This window comes from Panthera pardus, unplaced genomic scaffold (assembly GCF_024362965.1).
Source record: "Panthera pardus isolate Hobbes unplaced genomic scaffold, ASM2436296v1 HiC_scaffold_25, whole genome shotgun sequence".
NCBI classification, from domain to species: domain Eukaryota; kingdom Metazoa; phylum Chordata; class Mammalia; order Carnivora; family Felidae; genus Panthera; species Panthera pardus.
In genome coordinates this window covers 88366560-88393761 of record NW_026526821.1, presented here as the reverse complement: position 1 = coordinate 88393761, position 27202 = coordinate 88366560, and the positions used below count along the sequence as shown (strand labels likewise).

The window sequence follows — 27202 nt, the reverse complement described above, 5'->3', positions numbered from 1 at the left end:
TGTTTTTATAAAGCAGATAATTAAAATATATTATTTTATAAAGCAGATAATTAAAAATATTTGTTTCCTTGTGGCTTCTGTGAAATATTCTCTATGAAAATGGCAAGCACAGAGGACCTTGTTTAATGTCTGGTGCTATATTTATCTCCTCTTCAACAGGTCTTCAAAGTATGAAAATAGAAAAGGATCAAACTATAATCCTCATTAGAAGGAAGGAGAGTTTTGTCTTTTTTCTCCACTCAGTAGTAGGTGTAGCCTGAAGCTGTGCTGTAGTCATCATATCACATTGCTGAGTCCTTTCAAGTTTGGGGGTTTTGTGTTTCTTCCATGGCATTTTCACACACACTTCATCTTACTTGAGCCTCGAGATACCAGTCTGACATAGGCAGGTTTTGTAGTGAACATCTTATACGGACCTGGTGGTTGAGGGAATTTGAGGTTCAGTGAGATTAATTGATCTGCCTGACGGATCATAGAGCTAGTGATTGGCCAGACTAGTAGCCAAGTCTGATTTTATGAGCTTTATTTGAAAACCTCTTTTTACTTTCCTGTATTAATGTTTCTGTTGCGGAGGCAAGTGCTATAAAGTAAGTAAAGGGACTTTTTCCATGACGATACATTCTGAAAGTATCACTAAAAAGTAAACACGTTGGCATTGTTTTGCCTTAATATCTGGTCTTTGAAGTTTGAGAAGGAAGAACTGTTTATAAAATTTTTAATTAAGAAAGCAATGCTCTTGGTGGTTTCTGGAAAAAAAAGAAAGTATTTAAAAATAAGAGTCATGCCCTACCTTCTAATACTGGCAAAGACTTGGAAATCAGATATAAGGACCTGGAGAAAGACAGTCGCATAAACCACATTGGTTTTGGCTTAGAAAAATGACTGCAGTGGAGAGAGAAGATGGGCAAACTGTATTTCATAGTTTGCTCCTTAGATTGGGAATGTTGCCTTCTGGGGAACTCTAATAATGTGTTAGTGTCGTCACACCAGGTCTCTTTGGTCCTGTCAGCGTTCTGTGACTGCTATGTAAAATTTCAGCCTTGCTGAGATAGCTCTCTATAGTTCATGCTAAAGATTTATTTTTAATTAAAACTTAGCCTGCGCTCCCTCCCTGCTCTTCATTCTAGACCTGGCTTGGGAAAATCAGGAGGGGAGGGGTAGGTGCTAATAGTGCTGTTTTAAAAGGATCGCTGCCAGTGCTAAGTTAGGCAGAGCCAAACTTATTCTGGACTCGTCTTCGGGTAGATCATCCTTCCTTGGCTTGCCAAATAGCCCTTCGTAATGCCAGGTTATTGTGCAGTTTGTTCCAGCATCAGGCTTCATTTGGGCCCTCCCATTCAGAAAAGAGCAAAACTTTCCCCTCTTTCCAGGCATAGCATTATTACTCTCTTAAGGGAGACTTTCAGATACTGGTCTGTTCCAAAGACCTTCTGTTAAAACTTTTCTGCTGTGCAGGGTGTCTTCTGTTGCCTGAAATCATCTCATACAATTATTGTAGAGTTGCATACTTGGCATTCAGAGGGAGGAGTCCTCAGACAGCCAGCTAGCTACCTTGTCTGTGGTCAGAAGTGGTAGATGACAGGGTCACCAAAGTAGTAGTTTTATGGTCATCTTACTGCTACCAGGTTGGTGAGTCCCCTTCCAGGGGCCAGCACTGTTACTTCTAGCCACTTCTATTCTCCCCTGTCCACTTCAGAGAGAGCACTTTTTTTTTTCCCCCTTTCCTTGTGTCCTTTATTTTGGCGTCTGGTAGTTTTTATACTAATTCCACCATTGTCTGCTCTAGGCTCTTTCTGCAACTGAGCTGGTAAGATCAGTTAATGGACACTGTAATGCCTTTGATAAAAGGGAACCAAGGAAATATCTTAATTTTTTTTTCTAAATGTCATTATTCCCTATTTTAAAAAAATAGAAAAATATGAAGAAACCAAATTACAGTTCCACCATAGTTTTGGTCTGCTTCTTTGTAACATATTTGATATACTTTAATCAAAATTTAATTGTACTATGTGCATTTCTTTATGATTTAGATTTGCTCCTCTCCCCATTACATATACCATATCACAAATATCTGTTCATGTCAAATGTAGACCCAACATTATTCTTTTTATTTCCCTTGTATACATTTACTTAATCCAGTATACTTGGAATTAATCGTGTAATGACGATGATGATGGCAACTATTTATTGAGTACTCACTACATACATACTAGGCATCATATTGTATGATTTACGTACGTTGTTTTATTTAAGTCTCATAGCAACCCTGACAAGTATATATATTAATATCCTTATTTTGCAGGCAAGGCAATTGAGACTTAGAGTGTGTAAGTTGCTTAAGATCACAAAGTTAGAGGTAAGCCAGGGTTCTAACCCATGCTATTCAAATCTGAATACAAGTTCTTTCATCGGTGCATATTTTAGACATTTTTTTCATCACTTATCTGATTATCACTTTAGGTAAAATTGTTAAAGTGAATTAAAGGGCATATGCATTTTAAGCTTCCTGATACCTAAACTTTGAGAAAAGTCATGCCAATTTGCATTTCTTAACAGTATAGAAGTGCAATTTTACCATATTTTCAGCAATATTGGGTGCTGTCTTTTTTCTTTTGCTAATTTTGTAGGTGAAAAAACGGTACATTGTGAATTACATTTGCATTTTAAAAATCACTCTTGATTGTGGACATTTTTCTAATGTTTAGAAGCCACTCATTCCTTTTTGTGTGTGCACGGAATGTTTATATTTTATTTATTCAGATAAGTAGTTTTTTTTTCTGATGTGTATTTCTGATATTTTCTTAGTATGCTATTTGCTTTTTAATTGTTTCTTTTGATTTGTAGAAAAAAATTTTTTTAATGTTTATTTAAGTTTAGGAGAGAGAGAGCAGGGGAGAAGCAGAGGGAGGGGGAGACCAAGGATCTGAAGTGAGCTCTCTGATGACAGAAGAGAGCACAATGTGGGGCTCGAACTCACAAACTGTGAGATCATGCCTTGAGCTAAAGTTGGTCGCTTAACTGACTGAGCCACCCAGGCGCCCTTGATTTGTAGAAATTTTAAAATTTGTGAATCAATCTGTCACTGTTCCCTACGTGTGTATGTGTTTTTATAAGTTTATTTATTTCTTTTGAGAGAGAGAGAGAGAGAGAGAGAGCGCGCATGAGAAAGGGGTAGGGGCAGAGAAACAGAGGGTAAGAAAGTCCCAAGCAGGCTCCATACTGTCAGTGCAGAGCCTGATGCAGGGCTCTAACTCATGAACTGCAAGATCATGACTTGAGCTGAAACCAAGAGTCGGATGCTCAACCGACTGAGCCACCCAGACGCCCCATTCCCTTTGTGTTTTTTAAAGTATAAGTTGCGTACGTTAAAATGTGTGCAAATTTTGAGTGTGTAACTTAATGGATTTTAACACATGTATACACTTTTGTGTCACCCAGATCTGGAAATAGAACATTTCCACCTCTCAAGGAAGTTTCCTCTTACCTCTTTTTAGTTTTGGCTGCTCTTGAACTTCATACATAGGTAATCATATAACATATGCTCTTTTGTGTCTAGCTTCTTTTCCTCAACATAATGTTATTGAGATTCATGCATGTTGTTGCATGTATTGGTAGTTTATTCATTTTTATTGTGAGGTAGTTTTTCATTTTATGGATAGTGATGGGCACTTGGGTTGTTTCTAGTTTGGGGCTTATAATGAATCAAGCTACTGTGACATTCTTATACAAGTATTTTTTTAATGGACCTAGATGCTCTTTTCTCTTGAGAAATACCTAGAACTGGAATATTATAGTTATCTTTTTGTTATCAACTTCTACTTTTCCATTGGTGTTAGGTAATATATGCTGTAGGCTTCAGCACTTTGAAATTTATGGAGATTTTCCTTATGGCCCAGTATATAGTGTAATTTGGTAAATGTTCAAAGTGCACTTGAAAAGGATGTTTATTCTGCACTTGTTAGAGTATCTTTAAACGATAATTTGATTTGCCAATACTTGCTGACTTTGTTCTAACAGTATATAGAGAAAATATTCAAAATATTACAGGGGTGCCTGGGTTGCTCAGTCGGTTAAGTGTTCGACTTCGGCTCGGGTCATGATCTCACAGTTCGTGAGTTTGAGTCCCACCTCAGGTTCTGTGCTGACAGCTCAGAGCCTGGAGCCTGCTTTGGATTCTGTATCTCCCTCACTCTCTGCCCCTCCCTCACTCATGATCTGTTTCTCTATCTCTCAAAAATAAATAAACATGAAAAAAATTAAAAAAAATAACTATATTATAAATGGAGAAGGGTAAAGACATAAAGGGAAATATGGTTTCTGTAGTTCCCTGGGACTGGTAAAATGACAATGTCAGTAGCCAATGATAAGTTATGAATATATAATGTAATTCTTGGAGTAACCATTAAAAATGTCATACAAAGGGGGTGGCACCTAGATGGCTCAGTCGGTTGGGCATCCTGACTTCGGCTTGGTCATGATGTCATATGTGTATGTGTGTGTGTGTGTGTGTGTGTGTGTATATATATACACATACACATACATATATATGTATATATATACATACATATATACTTATACATACATATACACACATATATGTATATATACATACATATATACATATACATACATACATATACATATACATATATATACACACACAGACATACACATATATGTGTGTATACACATATACACATATATGTGTCATATATATATATGACACAAAAATGAGAGACATAGGCCCTAACATATAAATAATTACATTGAATGTAAATTATCCAAATATACCAACAAAAGGCAGATATTGGCATAGTAGATTAAGAAACATGACCCAACTATCTGCTGTCTATAAGAAAATCACTTCAAATATAATGATATAGGCAAGATGAAAGTAAAAAGGATGAGCAAAAAAGGACATCATGGAAGCATTGATCAAAGAACGGTGGAATTGGCAATATTAATATTAATGAAGTAGGGGCTCCTGAGTAGCTCAGTCAGTTAAGCATCCGATTTCAGCTCAGGTCATGATCTTGCAGTTCATGAGTTTGAGCCCCATGTTGGGCTCTGTGCTAACAGCTCGGAGCCTGGAGCCTGCTTCGGATTCTGCGTTTCCCTCTCTCTGCCCCTCCCCAGCTAGCACTCCGCACTCTGTCTGTCTGTCTGTCCATCTCTCTCTCTCTCTCAAAAAATAAAATAGACATTAAAAAAAAATCAATGAAGTAGACATTAGAACAAAAGAAATTACCAGAGACAAAGGTACTTTATATGATAAAAGGATTGATCCATCAAGAAGACCTATAATTCTAGATGAGTATATCCTAAACAACAGAGCCATTAAATTGTAAAGCATAAACTACTAGAACTGAGAGGAGAAACTGACAGATTCACAATGGAAGTTGGGGACTTCTAACCCCTTTCACAACTATTGAGAGAACAACTAGACTGAGAATCATCAAAGATAATAGAACTCAGCAACACCATCAACCAATAAAATGATAAATGGACATTCATAGAACACAACAGTGGCAGAATACACATTCTTTTCAAGTGTCCACAAAACATGTATTAAGTTAGACTGTATCCTGGGCCATAAAAAAAACCTCAACAAAATTTGGAATCATATACAGACTTCAGTGATATCAGACTAGAAGTCACTAACAAAAATATAACAGGAAAATCTCCAAACACTTTGAAACTAAACAATATACTTCTATATAATGCTGGGTCAAAGAAGAAGTCTCAAAGTAAATAAAAATGTATATTGAGCTGAATGAAAATGAAAATTTGTGGATGCAGCTATAGCAGTGTTGAGAGGGAAATTTATAGCACTAATTTGCATACATTAGAAAAGAGGAAAAGTCTCAAACTGATAGTATAAGCTTTCTACCTTAAAAACCTAGAAAAAAACAAAGACAAAATAAACCCAAAGCAAGCAGAATAAAGGAAATAATAATAATAATAATAATAGTAATAATAGTAGTAATGAAACCTTGAAAAGAAAAAAACAATTGAGAAAATCAATGATAGTGCTGGCATTTTTTTAAAGGACTGATAAAATGGAAAAATCTCTAACAAGACTGATAAAGAAAAAAAGAAAGAAACAGATTACCAGTATCAGGAATAAAACAGGGGATATCAAGAATATATTGTTATTGATACTACAGATATTGAAAGGATAATTGAGCAGCTCTACACACATAAATTTGAGAACTTATAAAACTGACCAGTTTTTTGAAAAATGCGAACTGCCACAGTTCACATAAAATGAAATCTATAATTGGAATAGCCCTGTGACTATGAAGGAAACTGAATTTGTAATTTTAAAACTTCAGTGTTAAATCTCTAGGCTCAGGCAATTTCATTGGAGAATTCATACAAATAGTTATAGAAGGATTAATACCAAGTCAACATAGTGTCTTCATTATATGGAAATAGAAGGAGCACTTTACAGTTCATTTTATGAAGCTAGTAGTACTCTGATGCCAAAACAAGACAAAGATAACACAAAAACTGGGCTGCCTGGGTGGCTCAGTCAGTTGAGCATCTGACTTTGGCTCAGGTCATGATCTCTCAGCTCATGGGTTTGAGTTCCACGCCAATGCAGAGCCTGCTTCTGACTCTCTGTCTCCTTCTTTCTCTGCCCCTCCCCAGCTTACGCACGCTCTCTCTCTCAAAAATATTTAAAAAATGGTATTAAAAAGATAATACAAAAACTAAAAATATAGACTCATGTCCCTCATAAATATAGGCATAAAATTTATTAGCAAAGTATTATTAAGCAGAATTTAGTAATATATGGGGAGAATATGTGGCCAAGTAAGATTTATTTCAGGGTATGTAAGGCTGATTTAATATTTAAAAATCAGTCAATGTAATTTACCACATTAACAGTCCAAAGAAGATCACAGAATCATATCAATTGATGCAGAAGGAACATTTGACAAAATTCAAGCCCATTCATGCTTTATTTAAAAAAAAAAAACAAAAAATCAAAAAAACAAAACCTTTCTCAGATGGATACAAAACATACACAAAAGCCTATAGCTAAGGCTTGGGATGCCTGGGCGGCTCAGTCAGTTGAGCATCCAATTTTCGGCTCAGGTCTGATCTCACCGTTCATGAGTTTGAGCCCCGCATTGGGCTCTGTGCTGATAGCTTAGAGCCTGGAGCCTGCTTCAGATTCTATGTCTCCCTCTCTCTCTATCTCTCTCCCATTCACACTCTGTGTCTCTCTCAAAAATAAACATTAAAGAAAAATTTTTTTTAAAAAGGCTAAACTAAAGCTTATAGCTAAATACTTAAGGGTGAAAGACTGTTTTCCCCTTAAGATCAGGAACAAAGCAAGGATGTCTGCTCTCACCATTTATATTCAACATAGAGTTAAATGTTGAGTAGACATTCTAGTCAGTGCAGTAAGACTGGGAAAGGCAATAAAGGGCATACAGATTGGAAAAGAAGAAATGTAGCTGACCCTTTTTGTAAGTAACATGATTGTTTCTGATGAAAACCCCAGAAAATCAAGGTAAAACCACATAGTACCAATAACTGAATATAGCAAGGTGGCAGGATACAAGATCTACAAAAAACAATTGCATTCCTATACATTAGAAATGAATATATAGATACCAAAATTAAAAATACAGTACTATTTATGATCATTTAAGAAAAGATATACTTACATGTAAATTTTTTTAAAGTGTGCAGGACTTGTGTGCTGAAAACTACAAAATGCTGATGGATAAAATCAACAAAGATGTAACAAATGGAAAGACATAGTATGTATATGGATTAGAAGACTCAACACCATAAAAATATCAATTTTTTTCCCCAAGTTGATACATAGATGTGGTGAAATTCCTTTCAAAATCCCAATAAGATTTTTGTTGCTATGGACAAGATTATTCTAAAATTTGGATGGAAAGACAAAGGAACTAGAACAACTAAAACAATTTTGAAAAAAATAATAAAGCGGGAGGAACCAATATACTCTGTTTTAAGACTTATTATATGGTTACAATAATCAAGCCTGTGCGGTATTGGCAGAAGCATAGACAGATTAGATCAGTGGGATAGAGTAGAGAATCCAGAGATAGACCCACAAAAGTATTTGAAAAAATTGCAAAAGCAATTCAACAAATGGTGCTGGAACAATTGGACATCCATAGGAAAAAAAAAGTGAGCCTTGAACTATTTCTTACATTTTATACAAAAACTAACTCAAAACGGATCATGAGTTAAAGGTGAAGTGCAAAACTAAAACTTTTAGGAAAAAAACAGGAGAAAAATCCTTAGAATCTAGGAGTGGGCAGAGAGTTCTTAAACTATACTCCAAAAGTGCTCCCCATAGAAGAAAAAAGGTTGATAAAATTGGGCCATATGTAAATAGAGCACTTTTGCCCTGCAAAATACCCTGTTTGGAGGATGAAAAGACAAGGGACAGAGTGGGAGAAAATATCTGTAAACCACATATCCAACAAAGGAGTAGTATCTAGAAGATACAAAGGCTTTTTAAAAACTCAACAGTTTAAAACCAAACAAGCCAGTTAGAATATGGGCAAAAGACATGAAGACACAGTTCACCGAGGCAGATATACAGATGGCAAATAAACACGCGAAAAGGTGTTCAACATCAGTAGTCACTAGAGGAATTCAAATTAAAGCCACAGTGAGCGATTGCTGTATTCCTATCAGAATAGTGATGATACCAAATGGCAGTGAGGATGCTGGTGGGAATGTAAAATAGTGCAGTCCCTCTGGAAAACAGTTTGGCAGTTTCTTAAAAAATTAAACCTGTAATTATCATGTGACCTAGCAATTGCACTCCTGGGCATTTATCCCAGAGAAGTGCAAATTTAGTTCAGGTATTTGCTGTACATGAATGTCAGTAGCTTTATTCGTAGCAGCCCCAAACTGGAAGCAGCCCTGATGTCCTTCAGGAGGTGAATGGTTAAACAAATGTGGTACATTTATACCTTCCCATGGAATATTACTCAGTAATATAAAGGAAAGAATTACTGGGGCGCCTGGGTGGCTCAGTCGGTTAAGCGGCCGACTTTGGCTTAGGTCATGATCTCGCGGTCCGTGAGTTCGAGCCCCGCGTCAGGCTCTGTGCTGACCGCTCAGAGCCTGGAGCCTGTTTCGGATTCTGTGTCTCCCTCTCTCTGACCCTCCCCTGTTCATGCTCTGTCTCTCCCTGTCTCAAAAATAAATTAAAAAAAAAAAAAAGGAAAGAATTACTGATAGAGGCAACAAGCTGCAGGACTCTCTATATAGAGATTTATACTGAATGCAATAAGCTGATCTCAAAAGGTTACATACTGTAAAATTCCATTTATGTAACATTCTTAAAGTGGCAAAATTAAAGAAATGGAGAATAGATTAGTGTTTACGAAAAGTTAAGTAGAGGGTAGGGATGGAGACAAGTGGAGAAAGGAAGCTTTGAGGTATCTTTGTAGTTTTGGAAATGTGTACCTTGACTGTGTCAATGTCACTATCCTGGTCGTGATAGAGTACTATACTTTCCTAAGATGTTTACCATTGGAGAAATTGGGTAAAAGCACATGGGATCTGTCTCTATTATTTCTTGTAACTGTGTATGAATCTATAATTCTCTAATAATAAAAAGTGTAATTTGAAAAAATGGTATTGAAGCATATTTTATTCAACTCTTAGGTTCCTTTTTTCTCTTAACCTGTTTTCTTCTTGTTATTCTTTTGTTCTTTCTTTCTTTCTTTCTTTCTTTCTTTCTTTCTTTCTCTTTTTACCAGGTATCAGCTTAATATTTGCCCACTTTGTTTATAGATATTCTGCCTGTTTTTCTGAACATCTGAAGTTCAATATGATAGATTTCTGTATTCTTAGATTTTAAATTTGTCTGTTTCTTTACAGCATCTGTTAATGGGGAGGAAAGCATAGATTTATTTATACAAAATTTCCCCAGTCTTCACTTAACTGTATAAAGGGCTGTTTTTTTCTGGGTGTGTGGCAAATTTGATTTTGAAATGCAGAGAGCAGCCATGTGTCTTTAATAAAACAGCCATTACATACATTTATATATCATAAAAATAATGTGTATAGCTCTTTCAATTTATAAAGTACTTCAGCTGAACCTCAGAATTTTTTGCTTTTCCTGGTGTTGGCTTCCTTTATGTACATGAGAAGTCACTTCAAAGCTGTACGCCTAGTTCTTTTTATGTAAAATCTTACACCATACCTTCTTTTAGGCCAGTACTTCCATCATGAGGACAATTAACAGTGTCTCATGCGTAACCACTGTGACACAATGGTACGATTTTCATTTACGGTTTTAGACACCACATTTTCTTATTAGCGCTTTAGTAATCGTTCATGTGGCAGCATGACACAGATTAAGAGATTTGTCTGGAAGTTTTAAACTTCCAAATTTTGGAGTACCTTAGCAGTTTAAAAGATTGACAGGTGTGAGTTAGAAAAGACTTTCGTTAAAAATTGGCAAATGTGAAATCGGGCAGTTGAACAGTATGTTTGGAACACTACCAACTCTGGGGATTGTTCTTGGGAGAAAATGCAGACAACCTCATTACTTCACTCTAATTAAAGGAATGGCTCTCCTTGCTAGTCGTGTGTAGGTAACCAATTCTCCAAGAATTTTTGGTGTCTCATTGTTGAGTAGTTAATTTGGTTTATGTGTTTGCTCACATATTCTTAATGGCTCCTGGTATGAAGGTACTACTCAATAAAATGATGGAACTTGGGGGGATATAGTTTAAATTACAGTGTTTTGTTACAAAAAATAGTAAAATAAGTTGCATTTCAATTATTTTATATTAGAAGCTATGTCATGTATTAAAATTTACTTGCTAATTGCCTACAATTGATTAAATCATATTATAATCTACAATAAGCACATTATGGTACAGAGTGATAGCAGGTAATTTTAGTTTGGGTTTCCCTAACAAAAAGGACACTTATCTTAAAAGTGAAATCCAAATCTTTTCCTGATCAATTACCTTAATCATGGAGGAAGTCTGGGTTTTTGTTCTAACCAGGTAGGTAGGTTGTAATTTTAAGCAGTTTGGTTTGCGAAGCATGATTAAGACACCGTTCCCTTTGAGGTTTACCCTTTCGCTTCTGAGGTACAACTGTTTATCATCTTGGGTCAAAGGTTATAAAAAGTAGTCATCAATTAAAGCTTTATTGGTTGTAATTGGTAATGCTATGAAAGGAGCCAGCCAAACTGAATCTGATAATAAAAGACTCTTTGTTAAAATATTTAATAAATTAACACTCTCTCTTGGAAGGGGGAAGCTAATTACAAAGCCCAAGATTGTTAATCATAATGTTTACTTTCTTCAAAAGCACAGACTCAACTACTCCATAATCATTAGACATCAGATTTCTTTCTTTTGCTTTTTTTAAATCCAGCAGACTCTGTCATTCCCGGAGGGGATGTTCTTTTCTATGGCTCAGGCTTGGGATATGGCAGAAGGAGGAAATGCCAAGACAAACATAAGTTATAAGGGCCATCTTAAAAATAAACAGGACTCTGTTAGAACGTCAGACTGCCTTTGCTCTCTTCAAAAAGGGTCAAAAGTTTATGTAGATTTATTTTGTAGGCTAATGAATGATATCAAGAATTGGGGCATTTGGAAAGTAATGTTTTTGTTTTGTTTTGTGTAATAATAAATTATCTACCAGAGCTATTATCCTATCTCTGTACATGTGTTGTTGGTGTTTTTTTTTTTTTTTTTTGAGGTGTTTTGACAGTTTTGTGGCTTTTGAATTTTAGACATTTCCAAGGCCCTAACGTAGGTAAATGGAACTGTGACACATACCACCTCTCCGACTCTTGAATGACCTTGCCGTGGGAACTCTCTGAATGGGCCTTTACATCTGGGAATCGAATGTTTCTAGATTTAAGCAATAGGGGGCATCTTGGGTTTGTTCTTTACACATGTTGCTGTAGTCTGATCTTTAGGGCAGTTCTAATGAAAGAAAATCCTGCTTTGGGCCTGCTGTGCAAATTAGCCATATGGCGAAGTGTAATATCCCGCTGAACGTCATTATGGGGCCCTATGAAAAGTGCTCCCCTTTTCACATGGAAGCAAATTAAAATGGCCCTTTCAGGTTTTTGGTTTTTTTTAAACTCTGAATAAACCTGTCTTCACTTGGATGCCGGGACAGTTGAAAGGGAGTTCTCCAGCTGCAGTCAGGGTGGTGAAATTACAGGCTTTGCCCAAGACCAAATGGAAATATTGCTTCCTGTAGGCAAAGCCGGAAGAACAATGGTGTGTGCTTCCATCCTTCCATTTCCCTCCCTTGTTCTTTGTGTACTTGCCCTTAGCTGCTTCTCAATCCAAGAGTGAGTTTTCTGTTATTGTGATGGATGAGAAAGGCTCAGCCCACTCTCCAGTAGACCCTGTATCAGTCTCTACGAGGAAAGGCCCACAGATGAAGAGTTGTTTACCCAAATAATGGCACAGTAAATATTTAATGAAGAAGATGGGCCTGTCCCATGTTGTCTGTTGTTTGGACATACTGCCCATATGAAATAATATCGTCCCAGCATAAGTTTTTATTTTTTTTCTGCAACACTAGACATGTAGGTCCCACTAATGTTTGGAGGCATGGGGTTCAGTAACTATATGAAATGTTCAGGGTGTCTGTGTGCGTGGTATACGTTGGCACCTTTTACGAAGAAAAAGAAATCCACGGAAAGGTCTTTCATCCCGTCTTCCCTTTCCCCCCTGCTCGAGGGAAAGGATCATACAGTCGTGACTTAGTTGATTACTAGCGTACATTTGTAAACTGACAGCAGCTAAAGTTTGACTTTGAGCTTTGTTAGCAATAAATTTCACCACTCTTACAGACAAAAACAAAAAAACCTCCCTCATTTGCCCACACAGAGTGGTAGTGCTGTGTGTCTCCTATGTTTATATCCAGGCAAGTGCCTAGACACATGGGGAATTCAAAGTTATCATTTGTGTATCTATTTTTGTTTTTAAGCATTTATTGAAAGCTCATGTTAGTTCCAGCATTTGTATGATGACAATTTACAGCATGTGTTTGAAGAAAGAAAGTTGGCACAATGTTGTGCAATAAGAGTATATCATACTAAATTACGATGTTTGAGAAAAGATTTTTGCATGCAAAATGAAAGGAATGAAAAGGGTATGTACCATATTGTCCTGTTTGTGTGTGTATGTGTACATATGTGAGTATGTGAAATACCTGTTAAGAATAGAGGAATGTTGGTAAGGGAGTACACCAAAAAGTAAACAGTAGTTATCTCCAGGTGATGGGATTATGAATGACTTTTATTTTCTCTCTTTGCCTTATCTGTATTGTCTGATTTTTCTAAAAGTCACAAGTTGTACTTTTGTAGTTAGTAATTGCAAAGAGACAATATTAAGAACACAGCTAAAAGCAAAAGATTGAAACAAAAGAAAACGAAACCAACCAAACAACCTTTTTCAGCATAGCCTGAAGAGAAGTGGGTTATTTCCTGGTTAATTCTGGTGCTAGGATTAATGATTAGACTTGAGAAATTGACAATGGCTTTGGGGACATTTGACCATTAGCACCCTTCTCCACTTTTATCATAGGATGTGATGTAATATTTAAATTAAATATGAATTTAGAAGATAAAGCACCTAGTGAATTGAAGAGGTTAATAGAACCTGGAGGATATTTCTTTGTTTTAGCATTAAGTAAAAATAGAGTATGTTCTGTGATCCTTTAGCTCTTATGTAGTTGCCCTATAAGTGAATGATGAGAAATTTATTGTGAGGAATACTTTATAATAGTATAAGCTCCTGTCTTTAGGTTAAATTTCAGATGGAATATATATACTTAACAGAAAAAATTAAGCAAAGTCTAGTTTGGCTTCTAAGCCTCTCCTCACTTCCACTAAAATTCTTTAAATGCATAAGCGTCTGAAAATTTGTAACACCATTGTTAAAGAAGACTTATAATTAACATTACATTGCCTGAATTTGAATAACATTTTCTCCAACTTTAAGGCTGATTGAATGGATTGAGAAATCTAGTTGTTGAGTGATGTGTGTTTTATTGCCATAAACAGAACAAACCTTAAAAGTCAGAAGGTACTTTATGCCTTTTCTACTCTGTGCCATCTGGCTTGAGAATACAGTACTGAATTGATGAATATATTGGTTTTCTATCCCCATTCTGTTTAGATTCTCCTTTATAAGACTGTCAGCATGTGGGGTGGGTGGGGGGGACAGTGGGACTTCTGGTGGCAGCACAGTTTATCTTGTGCTGGAGAGTACTTAATAGTGCTGTACAAGAACAGAAATAGGAAGACCCTGTATTGTGGTTTTCATTCACTTAAGAAGTTCAGGGAGTTAAACACTGGGAACTGTATGGTAGGAGAATGTTTGACTGTATTTACGTGAACTTGGTAGGCCAGTTGTTTGCTAGACACTGGAATCAGTTTGTGGATTTACTTTGAAACAACTTTGGACCTGGGCACATCAACCTGCTGTGAATTGCAGCTTCCCTAAAGATATTAGATCTATAGCCAGATGATGGTGAGTGGGCCAAGGCAAACCACAAAACAAGCCTAGAAGCAAGCACTTGTCCAGAAAGAGCTCCTATTGTTCAAAACAGAGCAATTGGGAAAGTGAAACAATACAAAACAAAATATGAGATCTGCAAAAACAGCCTGAATAAAATGGAACAAGGAACACCGTCGTAAAAATTCAGAGGAAACATGATTCTAAGAATGATTTTCTGCAGGAACCAAAGGAAATTTTAGAAAATTGTTTGGCATGAAGAAGGCATAACTTCTATGAAACAGAAACAAAAATCTTCAAAAGAATAAATGGAGATAGAAAAACAGCAGGATGAGATAAGTAGGAATAATTACAAAGAAATGATTACTGCAATAGCAGATAAAGCGTAACTAGAAAAATGGAGCCTTGAAAGAAAATATTGATTAATATTCTATTTATACTTTTAATCATTTATTCAAGCCAATGTATATTGAGTGCCATTTATACCAGGCATTGTTCTAGGGGCTGGGAACATGACAGTAAATAAGACAAACAAGAACTTGTTCTTGTGGAGCTTGCATTTCTAATGAGAAGAGCCAGACGATAAACAAACAGTGTAATATCAGATGGAGATATGTGCTATGCAAAGAATTAAAAGCAGGTTATGTATTTGGCAAAACTTTCCATTTTAAATTGAGTAATAGAAAAGTCTTTTCTTAGTAGGTGACATTTAAATTTATATTTTAATTATTAGAAAGAGCCAGATATTTCCTAATTTTTGGTATCAAAAATTAGGTGCTAGGTCCTTTTGTACTTTCATTCTACAGATATTCCTTACATTATCTTATTTTCTCCTAGGTTTAGATTACCATCTCTCTGCTAGTGATTCTTGATTCTGAAAACTATTGTCTTTAGCTTAGCCCTTTCTCCTGAGCTGCAGGCCCAAATACACCTGCTCCTGAACACTTAGCACTTGGAAGTCACTAATTGAACATGTTTGGTACAGAGGTCATTATCATCAGTTTCCTCAAATACAAACAATTCTAGTTACTCATGGTAGTTATATTTTATAAAGTCACTGTAAATACTGAGTTCATGAATACTGAACCATTGCTCCTAGAGGAAATACAGGGTTAGGTTCCTGTGAGCTTCTGGTCACAACATTTCATCAGTCAGTTCACAGCCATGTTTTTATGTGTGTTTCTCTTTAAAGATGTCTTATTTAATGTATTTTGTTGACTTATTAACATTGAATTCATGGGCAACAGCATTATAACTCATGCCCAAACAAAGCTTATCTAAATGTGTTTTCTCTCAAAGGCACATTTTGTCTTCTTGAGCTTAGGTATACTAGACAGCACTTTGGCACTGTGTTTGGGGGTCTTTTTATTTATTTTATTTTTTTTTAAATTTTTTTTACCGTTTATTTATTTTTGAGACAGAGAGAGACAGAGCATGAACGGGGGAGGGTCAGAGAGAGGGAGACACAGAATCGGAAACAGGCTCCAGGCTCTGAGCTGTCAGCACAGAGCCCGACGCGGGGCTCGAACTCACGGACCGTGAGATCATGACCTGAGCCGAAGTCGGCCGCTTAACCAACTGAGCCACCCAGACGCCCCAGGGGGTCTTTTTAAATAGCAAAATCACCAGGGGCACCTGGGTGGCTCAGTCAGTTAAACATCTGACTGTTGATTTCAGCTCGGGTCGTGATCTCATGGTTTGTGAGATTGAGACTCTTCACTGACAGTGTGGAACCCTCCTGGGATCCTCTCACTCTCTCACTCTGCCCCTCTCCCACTTGTGTGCGCTCTCTCTCTCTCTCTCTCTCTCAAAATAAATAAATAATAAGCTTTAAATGCCAAAAATCACCAACACGAAGCACAAAAATGCAAGACATACAGATGGCCAACAGATACGTGAAAAGGTGCTCAACATCAATGATCATCAAGGAACTGCAAATCAAAACCACAATGAGGTATCACCTACATCTGTCAGAATGACTATTATCAAAAAGACAAGAAATAACAAGGGTTGGTGAGGATGTTGAGAAAGTAGAACCCTTGTTACTTGTTGGTGGGAATGTAAATTGATGTAGCCACTATGGAAAACAGTGTGGAGGTTTCTCAAAAAATTAAAAAAAGAACTACTGTATGTTCCAGCAATTTCATTTCTGGGTTTTTATCTGAAGGAAATGAAAACACTAGCTGAAAAAGATATGTGCACCCCTATGTTCATTGCAGCATAATTTACAATAGCCAAGACATGGAAACAACCTAAGTGTTCATTGGTGGATGAAGAATAAAGAAGATGTAGAATCTATATATACAAAAGAGTATTATTCAGCTATAAAAAAGAATGAAATCTTGCCATTTGCGACAACATTGTTGGACCTTGAGGGAACTGCTAAGTGAAATAGATACAGAAAGACAAATAATGTATGATCTCACTTATATGTGGCATTTAAACAGACAAAAAACCCAACTGAATGCATTGATTTGTGGTTGCCAAAAGTGGGGGATGGGGAAATTGGGTGAAGGTGGTGAAAAGGAATAAACTTTCAGTTATAAAGTAAGTAAGTCCTGGGGCGCTTGGGTGGCTCAGTCGGTTAAGCATTTGACTTCGGCTCAGTGAACTTATGGTTTGTGAGTTTGAGTCCCATATTGGGCTCTGTGCTGACAGATCAGAGCATGGAGCCTCTTTCAGATTCTGTGTCTCCCTTTCTCTGTCTTCCTCCCTCGCTCGGACTGTCTGTCTCTCTCTCAAAGATAAATAAAGATGAAAAAGAATTTAAAATAAGTAATTCCTGGGGATGTAATATACAGCGTGGTGACTGTAGCAAATAATACTTTATTGGATAATTGACATTTTCTGAGAGAGTAGAGCTTAAAAGTTCTCCTCACAAAGAAAAAACAATGCATGTGGTGATAGGTCTTAACTGGACTTGTGGTGGTGGTCATTTTGCAATATATATCAATATTGAGCCATTATGTTGTACACCTGAACATAAATATGTTTTATGTCAATTATATCTCAATTTAAAAAAATCGCAAAAATGCAAAAAATGGGGCACTGGTTGACTGTGAAGAGCATAATTGTTTGTAGTATGAGAACTGAAATAAGGAAGTAGAGTTTTGCCTTGTTTGACCTCAGCCGGGAACATGTGCGTTGGGTGCAGCTCAAATTTTTCAACACTCTGTGCTCATCTGTGAATGACTATGAAAGCAGCATGAGTATTGATTTTGAGGCTACAAGTAAATTTTGGCAAGTAGGCACATTTGCAAATATGGAATTCATGAATAAGAATCGACTATATATCCCTGCTCTTATGTTTCCTCTCTCATTAAATGACACCACCATCAGACCAGTTACCCAGGTTAGAAACCTCATGTTAGCTTTCTTTCTTTTCTATCCTTTACCACCAACAACCAATCAACCATCGGCTTGTACCTCCTAAATATAAGTCAGGTTCAGACTGATCTTTTTGTATCTGACTTTCTCTGTTTTCATTCTACTTAGTACATGACAACGTACAAATATCTGAAGTTCTTACTGTCTCTAGAGTTGAAGTGCAAATATCTTAACATAATTTACAAAGCCCTCTAACCTTATTTCTTGTCATCCCTCTCTCTTACACTGTGAGGGTACTGCCATGAAGAACTTTTTTCATTTCATGGGATGTGTAATGCCATTTTTTTCCCTTGAACCTCTGTGTCTCTATGAGGAATATTTTTTCCTTTATATTTACCTGTCTTATTCTCACTCATTTGTCAATTATGAATATAAATGGCATTTTTTTTTTCTGGGAAGCTTTCTCTGACATTCCTCCCATCCACACCACACACACACACACACACACACACACACACACACACACACACATCAATCTAACCCAGAGGATTCTATGGTGTTTTTTTGTTTTTTTAATTGCTAGTTTTCCACCATAGACTATAAATTCAGTGATGATGGGGACCATTCTTTATTGCATGTCAAGGACTTTATATACATTAAGTGACTTGATTTTCTGTGATGTTATATGTATTAATTAATTAATTATTACAAAGCCTTTGGGCCACTGTAATACTAATGACATAAAATGAAAACAAACTAAAGCAACTTTTTACTTGGGTACTATTTTATATCTATTTGCTCTATACCTTCACTAGCTTTTGAGTTTTTTTTTTTAATAAATATTAATGATTAGATGAGTTTGAAGCTGAAGTGGCTAACTTGATCTATTTGTGGAAAGACAGGCAGTCAGCTGGACTGGTCAGATATCTACTTCTGAAATTCCACCTGTAAGCATTGAGTTGACAAAATTGGCAGAGGAAATAGAATAATCAGAGGTGAATTTATTTAGCTGCCACCAGGGAAAATCTAATTTTTGTAAAGGGAGAAGCCAGAATTATTAGATAAATTGGTCTTTCCTTATGTTTTTATTTTATTGAGTGAATATTTGAAAGGCAAAACTGTATCTAGTTAAGCATTAAGTATAGGTCTACGATAGGTTTTCATCTTGCTTATTTTCTATCATTTACAACAAATAATTAAATTATTATACAATGGTCTAATTTGAGAGAAGACTTTCCCTAAATTCTCAGCTAAGTGTACCTTGGCTCCAAAGCATGTTGAATGTGTAACGTCACGCAAGAATAATAAAGGGCCTTTAGGGCTGTTAACTTTAAAATGAAAAGCCCTTCAGTGTGTACAGAATGTAATTGACATTTAATAATACCACTATGCTGTGAAATGGTGGCAAGTGGGGAATAACTTTAACAAACCAATGCGCAGTTTCCACTTCTTACTTCTTAAATAGAATCATTTGCTACCTCATTAACTTATGGATTTAGAAATAAGAAAGCCTTGAAATAGCTGCCTTAGTGTTTGATTTCATTTTATGGCAGGAAAAACGCAGGTGTGTATGGTTATAATCACTTTAGCATTTAAAAACTTTTGTTTTTAAGCTACACCAGGGGTCAACAAACTGTGGGCCAGATCCACCCTGCTGCTTGTTTCTGTGTGACCTGTGACCGAAAAACAGCTTTTACACTTTTAGATGGTTGGTAAAAAGTAAAAAGAATATTTCATGGCAGATGAAAATTTTATGAAATTCTTATTTCTGTTTCCACAAATAACGTTTTATTGGAATTTGGCCACACGCATTTATGTACCGTCTATGGCTGCTTTTGCATTTCAAACAGCATTTCAACTAGTCTCTTGACTAGTCGCAAGAGAGACTGTATGTCTCATCAAGCCTAAAATGTTTACTATCCTGCCCTTTAGAGGACATGTTTGCCAACCCCTGAGCTTACACTATTGAATTAGTATGATTTAACACCTTAAATCAACTTCTCCTATTTAGGGACCTAGCAAAGAAGTCATGTCCAATCAAATTCTTCAGACTTTTGGGAAGGTAAAGGAAACTGAACTTAGGGATTGCATAGAGTTTATACTTTCTCCCATGGGCAAGGCTTTCGTCTTCATCATTGATTTCATTGTTCTTTTTCAAAACATAAGCACTAGCATAGTGGTGATTATTTATCAGATGCTGTTCTAAAAGCTTTCTGATTCATCTGGATCCTCATGACTATGATGAGGGTGACCTCTCTACAAGTGAGAACACCATAGCACATCTATGAGTGAAAGTTAAATAGCTAAATGGTGGAAGTTAAATTAGTGAAAGTTCTGCAGCTGGTTGTACAGCTAGAAAGGGGCAGACTCATGATTTGAAAGAAGTCATCTGGTTCTCAGATCAGTGCTCTTAACCACTGTGCGTGCCGTCTCTCCATTTCTACTCTTATTTAGAAAAGTCTTGGATTAAGAGTAGAATTTAGTAATGGGGGGGTGGGGCATGATGCTTTAAAAGCTTTGAGTTATATTGGTTTCCTAGGCTGCTGTAACAAAGTACCACACATTGGGTAGCCTACACAATAGAAATTTATTCCGACCCAGTTTTGGAGACTAGAAGTCCAAAATCAAGTGTCAGAAGGCCGTCCTCCCTCTGAGACAGTGAGTGGGAGACTTGTCTCTCTCTAGCTTCTGCTGGTGGCCATCCATCCATCCATCCATCCATCCTTGGCTTGCAGCTGCATTGCTCCAATCTCTACCTGTGTCACCACATGATGTTCTCCCTGTGTGTCTGTGTCTTTTCTGCCCACCCCCCCTTTTTTTTCGTTTATTTATTTTGAGAGAGAGAGAGCACACATGAACCAGGGAGGGGCAGAGAGAGAGAGAGAGAGACAATCCCAAGCAGGTTCTGTGCTGTAAACACTGTGACATGGGGTTTGATCTACTGTGATACCATGACCTGAGCCAAAACTAACAGTTGGATGCTTAACCCTTTGAGCTACGCAGGAGCCCTTTTCTTTTAAGGACACCAGTTATATTAGATTAAGGGTCACCCTACCCTAGTACAACTGCATCTCAATTAAAAAAAGTTTTTTTGATGTTTATTCATTTTTGAGAAAGAGAGAGAGAGAGAGAGAGAGAGAGACTGAATGTGAGTGGAGGAGGGGCAGAGAGAGAGGGAGACACAGAATCTGAAGCAGGATCCAGGCTCTGAGCTGTCAGCACAGAGCCTGACGTGGGGATTGAACCCATAAGCTGTGAGATCATGAACTGAGCCGAAGTCGGACACTCACCGACTCAACCGACTGAGCCACCCAGGCTTCCCTAAATGCATCTTAATTTAAATACATCTGCAGTGACCCTATTTCTAAATAAAGTCCTATTGTGACATCCCAGGAAGGACATGAATGTTGAAAGGATGCTGTTCAACCCAGTTATGGAGCTCATGAACCAGCTCTTGCTCTCTAGAGCACCTTTCATTTTAAGAAACTGTGTATCAAGAATTTCTAGGGGTTTGTTTCTTCTTTTTTGCTGTTAATCCTGTACTTGATTCTATTCTAGCTGGGAAGACTGATTTACTATTCTTTGCTCCTGCCTTTTTCCTGCCTTGCTCTGGCCCTTTGCTCATGATTCATTTGAGACTGGTTTTCATTCTGAACATTTTTCTTCTGGAATGTTCTGTGAGGTTTTTAAGGCCCATTTTCTCAACTGCTTTTAGGAGAATGTTGGTTTGTCTTCATGCTTGTGAATTTATGGTAGTTGATTCAGCAACCAGCTTTGGTGTGTTGGTGGTTGAGTTCTGGTAGTGTCCTCTTAAGAATCTTTTGTATCCATTCTTATGGGATTTGTAAGTAAGGTTCAATAAATGGTAATCGTTCTTTTTATTTTTTCTATGATTATTATCACTGTTAAAATAGCAGATTTTGAGAAATGTGGGGTTGCCTCAGTTCCAAACCTGAGAGTTTCTCTTTTCCCACGAAATACTAGAATAATTGGTCAAATCATGTCAACCCATTTCCTTTTGTTTATTTTACAGGGTGCCCGTGAAACATTTGAGAACTACTACCGAAAACAGAGGCGAAAACAGGCCCGTTTGGTGCTCCAGCCTCCATCTAACATGGTAGGATCTCCAACTTAACTTTTCTCTCTTTTTCACTTTTCTTCTCTGGCATCTTGTCATTATTTTGCATATATGCTGGGTTTTTTTGTTTTTTGTTTTTGTTTTTTTTTAAACTGTCACTCTGAGATCATTTTTGGTGGATGTGACTTACAGTGAGAAAATAGCAACTAACATCTATTGATTGCTATGTGTCAGGCATCATTTTAAGTACTGGATATCAATTATCTAATTTCATCCTCCTTATAACTCTATAATGTAGGGAGGGTACTATTGTTATATTTACCTTAGAGTCTTGGGAACTGAGCCCTAAGAAAAGAAGTAACTGATTTTAACTTTGTCGTAAGGTATCAAAACAGAAACAATAACTTTTTTCTTCTTTGCTTTGTTGCAGCATGAAACTTTAGATGGCTACAGGAAGTATTTTAATCAAATTGTAGGGTAGGTATATGTATGTGTGTGTATTTAAATGTATACACTTTCAATACCTAGACTCGTGAGACTTGGAAAGATAATTTTTCCTTGGGAAATTATTTTTCTTTTTTTCTTTTAAATTTTTGAGATTTATTTTTGACTTTCTGATAATTTCAAAGGAATGTCTAATTGGTTTCAGCATTATATTGTTGAAGAGTAGTTTTTAAGGATGAAGGAAGAAAACTTTTGAATTGTAATTTTATTATATTTGATGTTTTGTTTCTCCATTCTCCGTACGAGGGAACCAAATAATCAGCAAAAGTTGGCAGACTTTTTCTAAAAGGGCCAGAGAGTAAAGTATTCTAGGCTTCGCAGGCCATACGGTTTCCGTCACAACTATTCAGCTCTGTTGTTGCAGTGGGAAAGCAGCTATAGACAGTATATAAATGAGTGAGCGTGGCTGTGTTCCAATAAAACAATATTTATAAAAATAGGCAGTGGGCCAGATTCGTCCCACGGGCTATATAGTTTGCCACCATCATCTAGAGTATACATACTAGGATGGAATTGCGTTTCCCAAATAAACACCATATAGACAGCTTATTCTAATTATGAAAGAATGACTTTGCAGTTAAAAGAAAGGGAAATGACTTGAATTGTTCTATGAAATTTCTTTTTATTTCAAATTGAGATTTCTTTAAATGTAATTGATAGTTTTGATTAAAATATATCATAAAAATTCCTTATTTAAAGAATTATTTTATTTAGTAGGAACATTTAGCCAAGGTAACTGAACATACATTTTAAATGTATAACTATAAAGCTACAGCAGAGTGTTAAAAAATAAGTTTGCATTTTTTTTTTTTTTTTTACCTTAAGGAGGAAGTCCACATAAAGGGAATTATTTTGGTATTTTGTATGTTGAGCTCTTAAAAAATGTGTATTGCAGCTTTCACTGTCTGTTTCAAATTGGTTAGCTTTTTAAAAATGTCTTAATGGCCTGGTATTTTTAATATAGTGAAATTAGCTTCCCTTACCTGTAAACATTTTCTTCCCTTTTACATGGCTGACTAATATGGTTAACATTTAATAGAAATGTACCTCCGATTTCTATAAAGTGGCTGGACAAAATTCCATGTCCAAGAAATATGATTTTGTTCATGACACCAGGTAGCTTTCTTTAAGAAAAAAATGACTATTAACTTCAGATTTGATGGCAGCTCTTGTTTGCCAGACCCTGGAGATAGTCAAACTGTAATTTCTGACAGTTGTACTTTCTTTTTTCCTCGATCTTAGCTTTTTTGTGGTTGAAGATCACATTTTACATACAACCCAGGGCTTAGTAAACCGAGCCTACATTGATGAACTCTGGGAAATGGCACTTTCAAAAACCATCGCGGCACTCCGCACCCACTCGGTATGTAAGAAGCCCGTGAGAAGTTCTCACTTATTGCTGATTATCTGTATACTAGTCAATGTTGTACTGCTTTAAAATCATTTACGTATTGCGTGGAATCACTTACCCGGAGCTATCTCTTTCAAAGACATGTGGAAGTAGCCACTTCAAATTGCCACATTCTCTAACACGGAGCCCACTTTTGTGGATGCTCTATGCAGGAAGAAAAAACAAAAAACAGCTGACATGTATTGGAATCCTCTCTCTGTGTCAGGCATTGTTATGTGTACTTTATATGTAGTTCATAAGGTAGTTATCATTATTATGTTTACCTTATAGTCTGGGAACTGACCCTCAGAGAGGTTAAGTAACCAGTCTAGTGTTATGTAGTAAGTGGTAGAGCTTCGATTCAAATCCAGACAAGTGACTATATTCTCAGCCACTACTCAGTGTTGCCTGCTATAAGGCCATTAATATTGATGTGGCGTTCACAGTTTTATTCTTATTTTTTGAAAAAAATGTTTACAACATATCAATGTTAGTAAGTATGAGTTCCCACGATTTTGATATATTTTATCAAAGCATGAATTTTTAACTATTTTTTTTAAGTTTATTTATTTATTTTGAGAAAGAGAGAACATGAGCAGGGGAAGAGCAGAGAGAGAGGGAGACAGAGGATCTGAAGTGGGCTTTGTACTGACAGCAGAGAGCCTGATGCAGGGCTCAAACCCACGAACTGTGAGATCATAACCTGAGCTGAAGTCAGATGCTTAACCAACAGAGCCACCCAGGTGCCCCTCAGAAAGTTATATTTTAATTGGGGGGGGGGGGTCCCAGTAAATAAATAAGAATATCAGATCGTCATAATACAGTTAAATTACAGTTAAATACAATTGAGTACAATTGAAACAGTGATAGATTAGGACAACACGGTGCCTGCTTTTGGTTAGTTGATCAGAAGTGGCATTCTTTATGCAAAGGAGTCACTATTTATGCAAAGATCAATTAAAGAGAATTCTAGGTATAAGGAATAGTAGTACAAGGGCTTTGGGTGTACTTTTCTATCTGAACTGTTCGAGGAATGATAGTGAGGACTTAATAATAGAAGATAATTTAGCATGTAGAATATTTCAGTAAGTGGCTTTGATATCCATGTAGTGCCAGCTAGAAACAAGATATCCGCGACCCGCCAGCTTTCTTATCTCTTCATCAGCAAGTGTTCCAGAGTAAATACCATGTGTAAAATCTGTCATCGAAGGGACTGTAGCTGTTTTTGGGAACTGAAAAATGTTCAGAGTGGGTAGAACATAGAATGTAGAAAGTTAGGCAAGTGTGGTATGAAGTATAAAGAAAGAAGTAGATAGGTGTCATATTATCTAAGACCTATCTGATGCTTAAAGCACTGGGTTGAATGGAGTGTGTGTGTTCATTGTGGGGGTAGGATAAATTGGAATGAGAAGGTCAGTTTGGCTAAATTATGGACGAAGGATGAGAATAACGTGGGAGAACAATTAGTAGGCTAGTCTAGTATTCAGGCAAGAGGTGATGATAGCTGGAACAAGGGGTAAGAGTATATATGGAGAGATGTGAATTAGTTGGAGAGATTTTTAGGAGGTAAGATTAACTGTATTTTTTGGTGGATTAGATATAAAAGGTAAGTTAAAAGCATATCAAGGTAATGCTTAGGTTTATGGTTTCTTTCCCTATGATGGTTTGAACATTTGGATATGATTACTTTGCCTTTGTGGCATCCAAGTAATAAGGTATAGGGGTTTGTTTAGTATATGTTTAGTATAGGAGTTTAGAATTTGAGGGGCATCTGGGTGGCTCAGTTGGTTAAGCGCCCCACTCTTTGATTTCAGCTCAGGTCATCATCTCATGGTTTGTGAGCCTGAGCCCCGCGTTAGGCTCTGTGCTGGCAGCCTGGAGCCTCCTTGGGATTCTCTCTGTCACTCTGTCTCTGACACCCCCCTGCTTGCTCTCTCTCTCTCTCTCTCTCAAAATAAATAAATAAATATGAATTTGAAATCAAAGAAGGTTATGTCATTGAATGCATTGTAAAGATTTTCTCCTTTTATTTACGGTTTCTTTTTTGGTATTTAGAAATGTTAAATGTTTGCCTGTTTATATATCTATTTTATTTTAAAATTTCCCTCATCGTTCATAAGTGGCATAGGACTTCATCTGACATTTTTACCATTTTATCTTTTTGTCATTATAAAGTTTGGCAAATTTAAAAATACTTTTTAAAAGTTTCTGCCTTTTCTGAGACTAAAAAAAAGTCTCATAACTATGTTATGGCTTGAGTTTTACACATTTTTGTATATACTACCACTTGTTATTTATTTTTATTTAAATAATGGTTATGGATTTCATTTTATTGTTTTGCAACAGTGCATCTGTTGTCCTAAGATCATTTTTTTAATGTCTTATCTTCTCCCTTAGCATGGTGTGTTGTTATATGTAAATGTTAACTTACAAAGTAATGTTTATTCTAAGAAAATATGAATATATGATTATCGATAGTAACAAATTTTGGTCATGATCCTTGGCATGATTATTATTAGCTTTCTAATATGTAAATTTAAAGATTCTTTTTCTGGGTGCTTGAGTGGCTTAGTCAGTTAAGCATCTGCTCAGGTCATGATCTCACGGTTTGTGGATTTGAGCCCTACATTGGACTCTGCACTGATAATGTGGAGCCTGCTTGGGATTCTCTGTCTCCCTCTCTCTGCCCTCTCCTCTCTCTCCCTCTCTCTCTCTCTCTCTCTCTAAAAAATAAATAAATAAGTAAATAAATAAACATTAAAAAATGAATATCTTAAAAAATATTCTTGTGTATGAAAATATAATATACAATATATATTTTAAACAAAAACAAGCTGTGTTTTTCACTTAATGTCTCATCAATCTATATTAATTTTAACATATACTTGCATAATATTCCATTGTAGGTATGTATCTTTTTTAGCTCTTATAAACATTACAGTGAATATTTTTATAAAAATATTGATTTTTTTTATGTTTATGTATGTGTTTTGAGAGACAGAGAGATAGAGAGCAAGCAGGGGAGGGGCAGAGAGAGAGGGAGACACAGAATCCCAAGCAGGCTCTGCACTGTCAGTGCAAAGCCTGATGCGGGGCTGAGACCCACAAACCATGAGATCATGACCTGAGCTGAAACTGAGTTGGACACTTAACCAACTTCTATAAAAATTTTTTATATTTCTTATATTTTTATATTTCTTATATTATATAATATATAAAATATATTATAATATATTAAAAATATATTATAAAATATAGAATATATTTTCTTATATTTATATTTTAATAAATTCTTAGATGTGAAATTAGTGAGTTAAAGGATCTGTACATTTCTTAGCCTCTGGATACATATTGCTAATTTGCTTTGCTAAAATATTTTACCAT

General features: G+C 36.3%; 1 protein-coding gene across 6 annotated transcripts in view; it reads left to right on the top strand.

Annotated features, from left to right (window-relative positions):
* The window catches only part of EXOC6B (exocyst complex component 6B), a 613936-nt gene that overhangs the window by 290662 nt on the left and 296072 nt on the right, over positions 1–27202 (top strand). For all 6 annotated transcript variants that reach the window (XM_053890818.1, XM_053890816.1, XM_019441650.2 and 3 more), the window contains exons 9-11: positions 21880–21963; positions 22355–22401; positions 23671–23791. In XM_053890818.1, the coding sequence (XP_053746793.1) occupies positions 21880–21963; positions 22355–22401; positions 23671–23791 (252 nt within the window). The remainder of the gene's footprint in view (positions 1–21879; positions 21964–22354; positions 22402–23670; positions 23792–27202) is intronic.